The sequence below is a fragment of the Nomascus leucogenys genome, chromosome 16 (genome assembly GCF_006542625.1).
Source record: "Nomascus leucogenys isolate Asia chromosome 16, Asia_NLE_v1, whole genome shotgun sequence".
In the NCBI taxonomy this organism is placed as follows: domain Eukaryota; kingdom Metazoa; phylum Chordata; class Mammalia; order Primates; family Hylobatidae; genus Nomascus; species Nomascus leucogenys.
In genome coordinates, this window is record NC_044396.1 from 51,501,511 (window position 1) to 51,515,203 (window position 13,693).

Here is a 13,693-nt window from a genome sequence, read left to right on the forward strand (position 1 = left end):
GGTTGTACAATCATTTTCTAATTTCAGAATATTTTTATCACTCTCAAACCACATAGCTCTTAGCAGTTATTTCTACTCTCCCCTCTCACAGGCCCTGGTAACCACAAATCTACTTTTTGTCTCTATGCTTTTGCCTCTTCTGGCAATTTCATATAAGTGGAATTCTAAAATATATGTTTTCTTTGTCAGGCTTATTTCACTTAATATAATGTTTTCGAGATTCATCAATGCTGTAGCAAGTATCAGTACTTCATTTCTTTTTATGGATGAATACTTTTCCATTGTGTGGAAATACCACATTTTATTTATTCATCAACTCATGGAAATTTATATTGATTTCACTTTTTGGCTGTTACGAATTATGCTGATATGAGCATTTGAATACAAGTTTTTGTGTGGGCATAAGTTTTCAGTGCCCACATTTCCTCAAAAAGGCATATAGTTACAGTATGACCCAGTTATGCCATAGTATTTTCCAAAGTGGGTGTACCAGTTTACATTCCTACCAGCAATGTATCAGGGTTTGCATTCCTCCACATCCTTTCCAGTGCTTGTTACTGTTTGTCTATTAGGTCGTAGCTATCCTACATGGTGTAAAGTGATAAATAGCTTATTGTTTTTTATGACGAATTATATAACAATCTAAAAATCTTGTCTTTTAGGTGCTGTACTTCTTTGCAGTATACAAGGACTAGCAGTTAATATTGACCCAATCTTATATACGTGGCTCATCTATCAGCCTCAGAAACGAGCAAGTAGACATATGCAACAGGTAAGAGATTTTTAAATAATTTTTTCTCTTAACAAATATTTTTCTTATTCATTTAGTAGAATTATATATGTCTTTTGATGGATTCTTTTTTAACCAGTGTACTAGATTTCCTTTGTCTCTCCACTTTACCCCTTTCAAACAATTCCATTCTCTTATTTTTGTATGAGAAATTGCATGTCAGTATAAAGTTTCTTTGATTATTAAAGGGGCTTTCTGTACAATGGCTTACAAAACAGAAACTAGTTTAGGAGTCCTATTTCACCAGTCTTCATTGTTTCATAGCGTCTACATGTCCATTCTCATGGTGTGCAATACATAAGAATTGCTCAGTAAATGAATGTTGGCTTGTTTGTTTGTTTTGTTTTGAGACACAGTTTCACTCTGCCTCCCAGGCTGAAGTGCAGTGGCGTGATCTCGGCCCACTCCCTGGTTCATGTGATTCTCTCGGGACTACCTCCTGAGTTCATGTGATTCTCATGCCTCAGCCTCCCAAGTAGCTGGGATTACAGGCATGTGCCACCATGCCTGGCTAATTTTTGTATTTTTAGTAGAGAAAGGGTTTCTCCTGTTGGCCAGGCTGGTCTTGAACTCCTGACCTCAAGTGATACACCCACCTCCACCTCCCAAAGTGCTGGGATTGCAGGTATGAGCCACAGCACCTGACCAGCTTTTATTTTTATCTCTACATTTCCTTGTCATATTTAGGTTTTTTCAACAAGTGTGCATCGAATACCTAATCCTGGGATTGGGATGGTTGGTGCAAAAAAGGTTGGAATATGTGTTTGTTTAAAAAGGTATAAATTACAAAGTAGTAAGTAAGCAATTATAGTTTCTAGAATACTTAAACGTAATTCCGACAGTTTTATTATTCTCATTTTAAAGATGAAGAAACTGATGCTTATTGAGATTCATTTACATATAGTCACACAGCTTTAAGTAAATGACAGAACTAAGAATTTTTGAGGCCAAATTCGTGCTTTATTGAATTATAATTTCCCATCAACTTAAGTATAGTTTTGCAATATCCTATTTGGAACAGTTTTGTATCCTTTTTCTGAAGTAACTTCAAGCTGGTTGATGGGAGAAGAATACATAATTTTATAATTATGTAAGAATTAAAAAGTTTAACAAAAAAGCACTATCTAAGGAGCACCTTTTAAAGGTTTTTCTTCACTTTGTCCTAATTTTATTTGAAACTTCTGCCATACCTGTCCCCATTTTTCCTTTTAATGAGTAGTTACAGAATATAAGGCAGTATGCTATACACCATGGCCACAGAAATAAAAGTCATAGGTGAGAATATCCCTCCCTCTGAGAGTATTTAGTGCATTTGAGAATCTTAAGGGATATAGTAATGCCATTTTTAGTAATTAACTATGTATATGTATGTCCAGGATTATGTGAAAACAAGAGGAATAGTTCTCACAACCAGGGTAGTGTGTGAAAAGGAGGAATTAACAACTAAGCTGAGTATCCTAGGAGTGAGACAGACAGAGAAGGTTGTTTTAGACTGAACTATTTGAGCAAAGGCAAAGAAGATGCAAAAGCATGGCAAGAAAGAGACTTCAGTGGTTCCAGAATGGAGTCAAGTGTTCTTGTAGAGACTAGGAGAAATTGGAAACCAATTTCTGAAAAAAAAATTTGAATTTGTAGTCCTAGGTATTTGAGACTTCATTTTGAAGGGTAAAGAGGAGCTGTAGGAAATTGGTATAAACAGAGCTGGATTTTAGAAAGTTTACTCTAGCAGAATATAGAGAATGGGTGATATAGAAGTTAGACTAATGGCAGTAACCAGTTGGGAAAAATTTCCATTGTAAATTCTTGATTGGTTATTCTCTAAGTAATACAGTTATTTCCACTGTACCATAGATATCCCTGAAGGTCAAGTGGAGTGTTCTAGCAGCTTAAGTAAATTAGACATTCATTTAATTGATACCAAGCATATTCAAATATTTTGATTTTTAACTTTTTAAAAAATTATAACTTTTAAAATGAATATACAATCACGTGCCTCTTAATGACAGGGATACATTCTGAGAAATGCATCATTAGGCAATTTTGTTGTTGTGCAAACATCATAGAGCGTACTTATACAAACCTAGATGGTATGGCCTGCTAGACATCTGGGCTATAACCCATCTCTGGTATAGCCTATTGCTCCTAGGGTACAAACCTGTACAGAGTATTACTGTACTGAATACCTTAGGCAGTTGTAACACAAAGGTAAGTATTTGTATGTCTAAACATAGAAAAGGTATAGTAAAAATATGCCATTATAATCTTACGGAACCACCATCGTGTATGCAGTCCATTGTTGACTAAAACATTGTTATGTGGCACATAATTATAGGTATATTTTTCTAATTCATAAATAATGGCCTTATTTAGAAGCTAAACTACTTGCAATACCAATACTTTGGGAGGCAAGGTGGGAGAATTGCTTGAGCCCAGGAGTTCAAGACCAGCCTGGGGAACATAGCGAGACTCTGTCTTTACAGAAAATAAAAATTAGCTCTGCGTAGTGGTGCAGGCCTATAGTCCCAGCTACACTGGAGGCTAAAGCAGGAGGATTGTTTGTGCCTGGGAGGTGGAGGCTGCAGTGAACAATGATCACACCACTGTACTCCAGCCTGGGCAAAAGGGCGAGACCCCATCTCTAAAAATAATAAAAATAAAAGGTAAACTAACAAATACCATAACCCCACTCATTCAGAGTTACAAATAATGTTAGAGTATATGTCTCCATAGCTAAATCTTTGCATTCATCTTTATTGACTTAGAATATATTTTTACAAGTGTAATTAGTAGCACTAGGCAAGTATTTTGCGTTTCAGAAACATATTTTAAGACTTTTGTTGTATCACCAAATTGCTTCTAAAATTGGTATACAATTTGCATTTTCTTTTTCGTTTTTCTGTTTTTTTCACACAGGGTCTTGCCCTGTTGCCCAGGCTGAAGTGCAGTGCTGTGATCATAGGTCACTGCAGCCTTAACTTCGTGGGCTCAAGTGATCCTCTTTTCTAAGCCTCCTGAGTAGCAGGGACCACAGGCACCCACCACCATGCCTGGCTAATTAAAAAAAATTTTTTTTGTAGAGGTGGTGTCTCACTATATTGCCCCAGCTGGTCTAAAACTCCTAGGCTCAAGTGATCTACCCACCTAAGCCTCCCAAATTGCTGAGATTACAGGCATGAGCCCCATGTCCAGCCCAGTTTACATTTTGAACAGCAATTGATGGCGTTATTATTTTACTACAGTTTGGTATACTTAAAAATATACTTTTAAAAATGTTCTTAATCTACTATTTTACTCTTGAATGTTCCCCCTGCCCCACCCCACCATGAAAAGTTGAGAGAATTGCATAGTTGAGCCATATGTTTCCATACCCAGGTTCAATAATTGTCAAGTCATGACCACTCATCCTTAATTTTAAAATCTGTTAGGTGAAAAAAAATGCCAATATACAGTATTGGTGAAAATGTAGAGAATGATTACTATTGTTGTGAGGAAAAATTTGATAAATTTGTCAGTATCTAATAAAATTGAAAATTAGCAAACTTATAACCCCAAACTTCTACTTCTTGATGTAGGTATGCTTTTAGAGTGAAATTCGTATGAGTAAGGAATACTGTGTAAGACTGCTGTTGCATATTCCTTACAATAATGCAATAATTTGAAAATCTAAGTGAAAACTTGTAAGAAGGTTGATAAAGTATGAAATATTCACATGATATAACATTTATTAAAAATTATACAATAGACCTTAGTATGGATGTCTCAAAAATTATAGTTGATGCAAAAGCAATTTCCCAATGATGTATGCATTATGAGAGTGCTTATATATATTTTTCTAAAACTGCCTTTAATGTGTGTCTGTAAGTGAATGCAGGTGTAAAAATTAAGTTGAAGGATTTGTACTAATATCATAATAATGGTTGACTCTGGGAGGAAAGGGCAGTAGGTTGGCAGTCGAAGGGGATTTTAGTTTTATCTATAATACTTTTTTTAAAAAAGCAAATGTGATAAACTGTTAATAGCCATTAATTATTGGTCATAATAGGTATGCTGTATTCTTTGTAACCCTCTAGTATTTTTTTAATTTGTTAAATTAATAATTAGTGAAAGATGGTTATGTTTTATAGGATGCAGCTATGAAAATCTTTAGGTATTTTGGGATTATGGGACATTTTTGGGTTAAAGATAGAACAGATCTGAGACTAGAGTGCAACTGAAATTTGAGGAGAGCTACAGTACCAGAAGGAAAAAGAATATAAGCAGGGTAATAGGAGGTTATTAAAAATAAATACTACTTATTTTGATGTTTTTGACCAAGGTAGCCATATTTCTAGAATAGTGGAGGAAATCACTGGTCTTACTCCTTATTTGGTATCACTTAATGCCTGACATGCAGCATCTTTATTAGCAGTCATTCAACAAATATATGTATTTTGTATACAGCTACGTACAAGGCATACAAGAGCCTTACTCTTGTGTTAGAAAGTGGTTTTGTTTGGCCTTGGCCTTTTTATTCTTGCCTGTGTGAAAATACACTCAGAGTTGACTGAGCGCAGTGGCTCACTCCCCATAATCCCAGCACTTTGGGAAGCTGAGGCAGGTGGATCATGAGGTCAGGAGTTCAAGATCAGCCTGGCCAAGATGGTGAAACCCTATGTCTAATAAAAATACAAAAATTAGCTGGGCGCGGTGGCAGGTGCCTGTAATCCCAGCTACTTGGGAGGCTGAGGCAGGATAATTGCTTGAACCTGGAGGGCAGAGGTTGCAGTGAACCAAGATTACACCACTGCACTCCAGCCTGGGCGACAGAGTGAGACTCTGTCTCAAAAAAAAAAAAAAAAAAAAAAAAAAAAAATACACTCAGAGCTTTAGCTGCCCAAAGGTATTTTTTGTTTGTTGTTTAGTATTGCCAGTACCATGAAAATTTATTGGATCTATAAAATTTTACATGGATTTATAAAACTTTGTGCTTTCATTAGTTGCATCTTTCAGCTATTGTGCTTGAATTTACACTGTATAGCATGTAAATTTTCTCTAGTAACTTATTATATAGTTGACTCTAGAAACAACATGAGGGCTAGGGACACCAACTCCCTACTTGGTCAAAAACCCATGTATATCTTTTGAGTCCCCCCAAACTTAATAGCCTACTGTTGATCAGAGGCCTTAATGATAACATAAATAGTTAATTAACACATTTTATATATTATATGTGTTATATATGGTATTCTTACAATAAAGTAAACTAGAGAAAAGAAAATGTTATTAAGAAAACCATAAGGAAGACAAAATACTATGTAGGACGAAAGTAGATCATTCTTGAAGGTCGTCGTGTTGGATAGTAGGCTGAGGAGGAGGAAGACGAGGGGTTCGTCTTGTCTCAGAAGTGGCAGAGGTAGAAGAAAATCCACATGTAAGTGAACTTATGTGGTTCAAACTTATGTTATTCAAGGGCCAAGTCTATATTAATTTTAATCCTGAACTTGGTTGTAACTTTTTAGAGTTTGGATTGTATTCCAGGAATATAAATGGACAGAAATTCAAGAGATTATGGAGTCACTAAATATTAGAGTATAAAGAGGTTTTCCAGTCCACCCCCCTCCTTATTTTTTAGATGAGGAAATTTAAATGCATCAAAACTTAACAATATGAGGAGCATTTCTCATCTAGGTCTTAAAAATGGTTTCCAATTTAGATTTGTGTATTATCAGTTTGACTAAATACCAAATGTAAAAGCAGGCACTCTATGTTGTGATGCTTTCGATAATTTATTTAATCTTTTCTCATTTTCGAATTTTTTTTTTTTTTTTGAGACGGAGTCTCACTCTGATGCCCAAGCTGTAGTGCAGTGGAGCGATCTTGGCTCACTGCAAGCTCTGCCTCCCGGGTTCAAGCCATTATCCTGCCTCAGCCTCCTGAGTAGCTGGGACTACAGGTGCCCGCCACCATGCCTGGCTAATTTTTTGTTTTTGTATTTTTGTACAGACGGCGTTTCACCATGTTAGCCAGGATGGTCTCGATCTCCTGACCTCGTGATCCGCCCTCCTCGGCCTCCCAAGTGCTGGGATTACAGGCGTGAGCCACCATGCCCAGCCTCTAATTTCTTTTCCTTTTTTTTTTACTCAGCGTGACTAGCAACTTGTAAAATAATATGCCCTTTTCCATGTTTCAGAACATGATTGATTTTATTACATAGTTATATAATAAACATGTTTTCATTGAAATACTTTTTTATAATGTAAATTATATTGAGTATTTTAAGTTGGGTGAGCCTTAAGTTTGGATCTATAAAACTTTGGTTGTGGTACTGAAGATAACCTTAGACTACACTGCAGCCTAACCAACGATCGCCAGATTCACCATCTGATACAGCTGTGTTACAGTTATCATCTGTTGTTTCCAAAGCTACAATTTCCTTCTCAAACTGTGGCTAAAACCCAACATTTGATGATTGTTTTCCACCCACTTCAACATTGATCTTTGATCCTATGGCAAACTTAAAACTTTTTTTGCCAATAATATGACAAAATTGTATTGGGCATCATCAGCAGTAACATCAGACTTTATTTCAGTGAATAAAGATGAAACAGCTGCTTTATTGTCCAGCTCAGCCCTCATGCATTCAATAGAGGATCATAATATTTTCCAGCTTTCTCTAACTAGGTATTTTTCTGTGCTCTCTGAATATGCTATGGATATCTTTTGTCAGACAAAATATAGAGATTTTCAGTATTCTTCAAAAAAGTTGGACTGTCTATATTAACATGTACATAATCAGTTTGTAAAAGTATGTTTCTAAAAACATAAGGATTTTTTATAAGAATCTATTTTATAAGGATAACTTTATAAGGATTTTTTGAAAACATAATTTTCAAAGTGAATTTTAATTTTAACTTGCTCTTTCCATATTATTTTAATACTTCTTACTAAAACTTAAGTTTTCTGGGTACTTACAGGGTCTTTGGTTTTCACTCAGAATTTTAATTTAAAATTTAAGTGGATAAGCATTACTTTGTGTGTGCATGTGTGTGTGTGTGTCTGTGTGTGTGTGTGTGTGTAGAGAGAGAGAGAGAGAGAGAGAGAAGGGGGGGTGCAGGGACAGATGAGGGAGGGAGAGATTGATTGATTTACAATAATGAAGTCTCAGCCCCAACTTGTGAAGGACTGTCCTCAGTATTGCCATGTTTAACCTCTGCTGCTTAAGAAATAGTGAAAAACTAAAAACTAAAAAGTTTTTCGTTTTGGCTCTTTCCAGCAGTCTGTGGTAGCTGTTCCTCTTGTTATGCCAGTTTGTAGAAGGAAAGAGGATGAGGTGTCTATTGGAAGTGCACCCTTGACAAAGCAGCAATCATATCAGGCCTCTGAATATGCCAGCAGCCCTATAAAAACAAAAACGGTAACAGGTATGTGTCAAGTACTGTAAAGGGACTATGATTTTACTCTACTTCTAAGCTAGCAAGTTATCATCCACAATTTCATGGATGCTGGCCAAAGACATGAAACTCATCGAGTGGAGGCGAAGAACTTTATTATCCACAACATTAGCAATAATCACAGTATTAGCATTTTCTTGTGTTAGTGCCCTGAGCCTAGTTTCCATAAGGTGGCATGAAGAGGGCCAGGAATTCTGAATTTAGGGAACCTGAACCTTTTATAATGGATAGAAAGCATGCCTGCCCTACTCTCCAGAGGGAGGCGCTGTGTCTCCTTTGCGAGGGTGTGAGCACACTTGCCCTTTGCACAGAAGCAGGATCGTATTTCTGTCTTCTGAGACTGTTCGCTCTACAAATATCCTTAAAAACACAGTAGGGAACAATAACAATCACTACCTCTATTTAAGAGACCCATAGAGAATTGTCTCTCAATAGTATGTTCCTTCTTTAAGTGAATTCTTGAAAATGACAATACACCTTAATCATCTTTCCTCCCCTTTCTCTCATATTCTCTGCTAGATCTTCTATGCAAATATAAAGTATAGCTATCCTTCTATAAAATAATTTATTTCCTTTGGTGTAATAAAAAGAATTTTACATATATAATTCATCAATATATAATTAAGAAAAGAACTTTATGATTTCATTTTGTGATTTGTTTTTTCTCCTTAACCTCTAATTTTTATGATGATTGGCCACTTTTCTTTGGGTAATTTTATATCTTTTCTTCAGCTTTATTTCTTATAACGCAGATATTCCGAACCACATTGATAAAGATTTTATAGTTTCAGTAAATCAGAATCATCTATCAAGTCTGTTATGGGCAAGACTCTGTTCTAAGTGAAATTGAGGGCAGAAATATTAAGAAGATCCCTACCCTTAAAGAATTTAAAATATAATCATATATGCAAGGAAATTCAAATTAGCTATTGTAGCATTTAAGTCATATTTAACAACCAAAATGCTAAAATAAATTTTTTTGTGGTATTTTATACATAAGTATTATTATTTTGTGCTCTATGATTTTTCCTAAAATATGACATTAATTATGTTTATTTTGTGGAATCATTAGACTTTCACCTGTCCATAGCCACAAGCCTTTTACTTTGTTGAGATGTTATCAGTTGACAAAAATGCCTGTGCCACATTTTGTATCACAAAAAGATTATATAATTTGTGTTGAGTTTTGATTATAAAATTCAATATTCTTTCCTTTAAATGTCATGTTAAGTTTAATAGTTAGAGTTTAGGGTTTACATAAAGGTTTATAATTGAGCTGTTAATTTACCTAAAGGTTTATAAACATCACCTTTTAGTTAAGAAAATAAATGTCCATTAGTGAAAATAAATGGTAAGAATTACCTTACATGCATATAAACCACATATTTAAAATAATGGTTAAGGATAATTAACGGTGACAGAAAATGCTTATAATGTAAATGAAAATAGATGATATAGAACTGTTTAGAATATGCGATCACAGATTTTGAAATGCATCTGTATGTGCATGGAAAAGTTTATATGTAAACTCATACCAATCACATATCAATTCATAAATGATATCAGTTGATCTGATAATTATTTTGCCTTCTTTATTATACTTTATGTTTTTGTAAGAAATCAATAATTGTTAGGGAAAATAAATAAAAGCTGAAATCAGAATTTCTCATCATTAATTATAAAATATGAAAACAAACAACACTTTTTTTTATTTTAAATTATTAGTATGAACTATGGTTCTTTTCTTTAGAATTAAGGATAATTGCATTTTATGTCTTTGGTGTTCCCCCACCTTTAGAACCATCAGATATCCTATAGGTATTCTTCTTATAGATAAGGACATTATTATTTCACCAAATGTATATTCTTACTCAAGCTTGCATAAAAATTAATAGGCAACCAACTAATGCTTGTGATTGCCCTGTTTGGTGACTGTGAGCAGTCACCAAAGGTAAAAGGCCTTGAATACAACATTTATTGTTTATGAATTCTATTTCTTCCCCCTTGGGTGCCCACTATTTTTAATTCTCTGGGGAACTTGGCAGTGGTACTGTCTCTTTTCTTGATAATACTCTGTGCTAAACATTTTCTTTACTTAGAATTATGTTTTAACACTTCGTTTTATTTTTAATTAAAGGATACAGTCTTTTTTAGATTAAAAATATATTTTATGATTTCTTAGAGTGTGTACATACATCTAAATGTAGTTATCAATCACTGTTTTAATTATTATTTATATTGCATCATAAATTGTAATGAGTTTGTTAAGGTATTCACAGTCTTTTGCACATCTGCCTACCTTTTTTGGTTGTTGGTTTTTGTTTGTTTTTTAACCATCTTAGCCATTTTCAGTAGCATTAGGTATAAATCGGTAGCATTAGGTATAATCACATTAGGTATAATCACACTGTTGTAAAATACACATTTTATTTTTTAACTACATGTTACAGTGGAGAAATATTAATGTTAATTTTATTTCTGAGTTCTTATTAAAATTATTTTCTAAATTTATATCATCACAGCCTATGGTCCAATGTTGATTTTAAGTTCATCCCCAACAAGTTATATATGGTGGTTTTGACACATGAATACCAAGACCTGCTGATACTGCACTGGGTTTGATTTTGCTTTTTAATTATTCAGTTAGAAGCAGACCTTTTCCTCTTCCAAACTCAGCCAATGTTAAGTGGCTGGCTACAGGGGGACCTGTGCTTGATGGCTCGGAATGTGTTAACAGCAGAATGCCACTATTTCAATGATATAGTCACGTAGGGCAGACTGAGCCAGAATAAAAACTTGCTGCTCCACATGAAGATAAGCTATTATCACAGAATTCTAAGTAATCTTCCAGAGAATCTGTATATCCTTCAAAACAACGAAACCCCTAAAAGCTATGCCATTTGTTTACCTTAGGTTTTGAAATGTTATCAACCTTAATTTGGAATTCTTGATGAAAATGTCTGTGATGGAGATGAAAATTTAACAAGCAGAATACTCCATAAATGATACTTAACAGATATAAACCATTTTATCTTACATGTTTATATATTACTTCTCACGTCAACATAATACAGAGTTAAAATAATAGAAGCCTTTTAAATTTAAGACACCTTGACTATTGCTAAGATAAATGAAGACGTGATAATGATGTAGATTTGGTAGATAATACTAAAAATTCAAAGTATAGAACTTTAGCTTCTGGCCATGATAGAGTAACAGGGTTTAGATTTATATTCCTACTATAAACAACTAACAAACTGGATAAAATATATGGGGAAAATTACCCAGTTTCTGGACATTGGACAATAGGCAGTGCAGGATTGTGATTCCTCATAGAAAGGAAACAAAGGTGAACCCTAGGATTTCCCTAGCTTTCTGCCTCAAGGCACGTTTCAGAATACAGGGCAGAATAGGACATCTCAAACTGAGCTCAGCAGTCTTTCTGAGTTATAGAGACAGGAACTGAAGTTTAGGGAGGCAGAGATGACTAGAAATTATGGAATAAAATTCCAGGGATGGAGAAAGCTATACAGAGAAAGAGCCCCTGGGAGCAATAATAGAGTTCTTGAGAGTTTGCTGAATAGCAAGACATGAATGCGTGGCGATGAGACCTCACAGGGTTTGGCAAAGAATAACCTCGGAGCTATGATATTAATGATTCTCACCCTTACACAGGGCAGAAGGCATTGAATTTCCTACTGTCCATCATATACAATTCTCATTGGTTATTTAGGACATTCAGTAGAGACCAGAAGGGCTAGACCTCAGTAGTGGGGCTAAACTATCTATAGAGTAAAGGCTACCCTAGACTCACCTTAAACAAGCTTGTAAATCAACCTCTGAAGGAAACAAAATAGTAACTGTTACTGTTAAAAGGAATACAATACTGTTGTAGCCCAACATCATTAAAAGGAATACAGTAAGATGGAGACATACAACAACTTAAATATAACAGTGCCAAACATTCAATAAAAAATTACTAGAGGTGCAAAGGAGTGAGAACTACAAACAGGAGAGAAACTAGCCAATAGAAATAGGCTGAGAAATGACACAGATGATAGAATTAGCAGGTATATTAAATACCTATATGTTAAAACAGGTGTCATAACTATGTTCAGGTATTTACAAGAAGTTGGACACATTGAGGAGAGAAATGGAAAATATATAAAGAACCAAACTGAATTCTACAGATGAAAAATAAAATATCTGAAATAAAAAAAATTAGTGGAATTAGATGTACAGTAGTAGATATTGCAAGAAAAAGAAATTAATTAACTTGAAGACATAGTGATGGAAACATGTCAAAATGAAGCACAAAGAGAATAAAGGAAAATAAATGTACAGAGCCTTATCGAACTGTGGGATGATAATTAATTATGGTTGTAAGGGTAGGGCTCACTGAAAGTTCACATTTGACCAGATACTTGAAGCAGGTGAGGGAGTGAGCCATGTAGATATCTGTGGATAAATGATTTGGAGTTATCTATGTATCTATATCTATCTATATATACATATATATATCTAGGAATAAATGATATACTGTAACCCTTTCATTTTACAATTAAGACTGAGTCACAAAGAGGTCAAGCAACTTATCCAAGATTAAAAAGATATTTATTGAGACTTTTTAAAAATTGAAATTGCCAGACTATAGGAAGAGATCAAGCAACTTATCCAAGGTTAAAAAGATATTTAATGAGACTTTTTAAAAATTGAAATTGCCAGAATATAGGCACTTAGCGATTATTTCTTTCTTTCACTCTGAATATTTCCTGCTTTCTTTCTTTCATGGCATAGGCAGTCCTGCAAATGCAAATTTTGTCATCTACTATTTCACTCTAATACTTAATATATAGCCAGCCAAGAGTGCAAAATTACGTTCAAAGGAACTCTTTAATGGAAGAGTAAGGAGAAGGAGCCAACGGAGGGAGTTCAGAAGCGTCATTATGAGAATTAGGCAACAAAGCTACATGTTTATGTGTGACACAATTCTAAAGAGTTTCAAGAAGAAGGTGCATGATATGCTGTAGCCTCATCAAGAACAATGAGGCTGAAAAATAGGCTGTTAGTCTGTAGTCAGTTGGCCAGAGGACCTTTAGTTGTTAAGGAATGGATGTGAATTGAAGAAAGAGGGACAACCTATGTACACCAATCATTCAAGAAATTTGACTATATGGTCATTTGGGGTATGTGTATAGCAATAGAGATGTAAAGAGACAAGGAGACAAAATTGGAGATACCACAAAAGCTGAGGATAATTTATACAGTGAGATCACAGGTAGGCAAAATATAAAACCCATGCACAGATGTGAGACTTAACGATCAGGAAAAATCATTTCTTCTTTAAGACAGAGGTAAGAAGTTAAGACTATGTATCATTGTATATTCATTTAGTTATTTTTCTTTCCACAAACAAGTATTTATATGGAACAAGTATTGTTTTTTTTTTTCTTGCGCTGTTTTAGAGAATCTA

General features: G+C 34.6%; 1 protein-coding gene across 3 annotated transcripts in view; it reads left to right on the top strand.

Moving 5' to 3' along the window:
* Positions 1–13,693, top strand: part of VPS13B (vacuolar protein sorting 13 homolog B) — an 891,476-nt gene that overhangs the window by 381,753 nt on the left and 496,030 nt on the right. For all 3 annotated transcript variants that reach the window (XR_004026232.1, XM_030795363.1, XM_030795364.1), the window contains exons 20-21: positions 663–772; positions 8,043–8,190. Coding sequence is in view for 2 of the 3 variants with exons in the window: in XM_030795363.1 (XP_030651223.1) it covers positions 663–772; positions 8,043–8,190 (258 nt within the window). In the remaining variant the exon portion in view is untranslated. The remainder of the gene's footprint in view (positions 1–662; positions 773–8,042; positions 8,191–13,693) is intronic.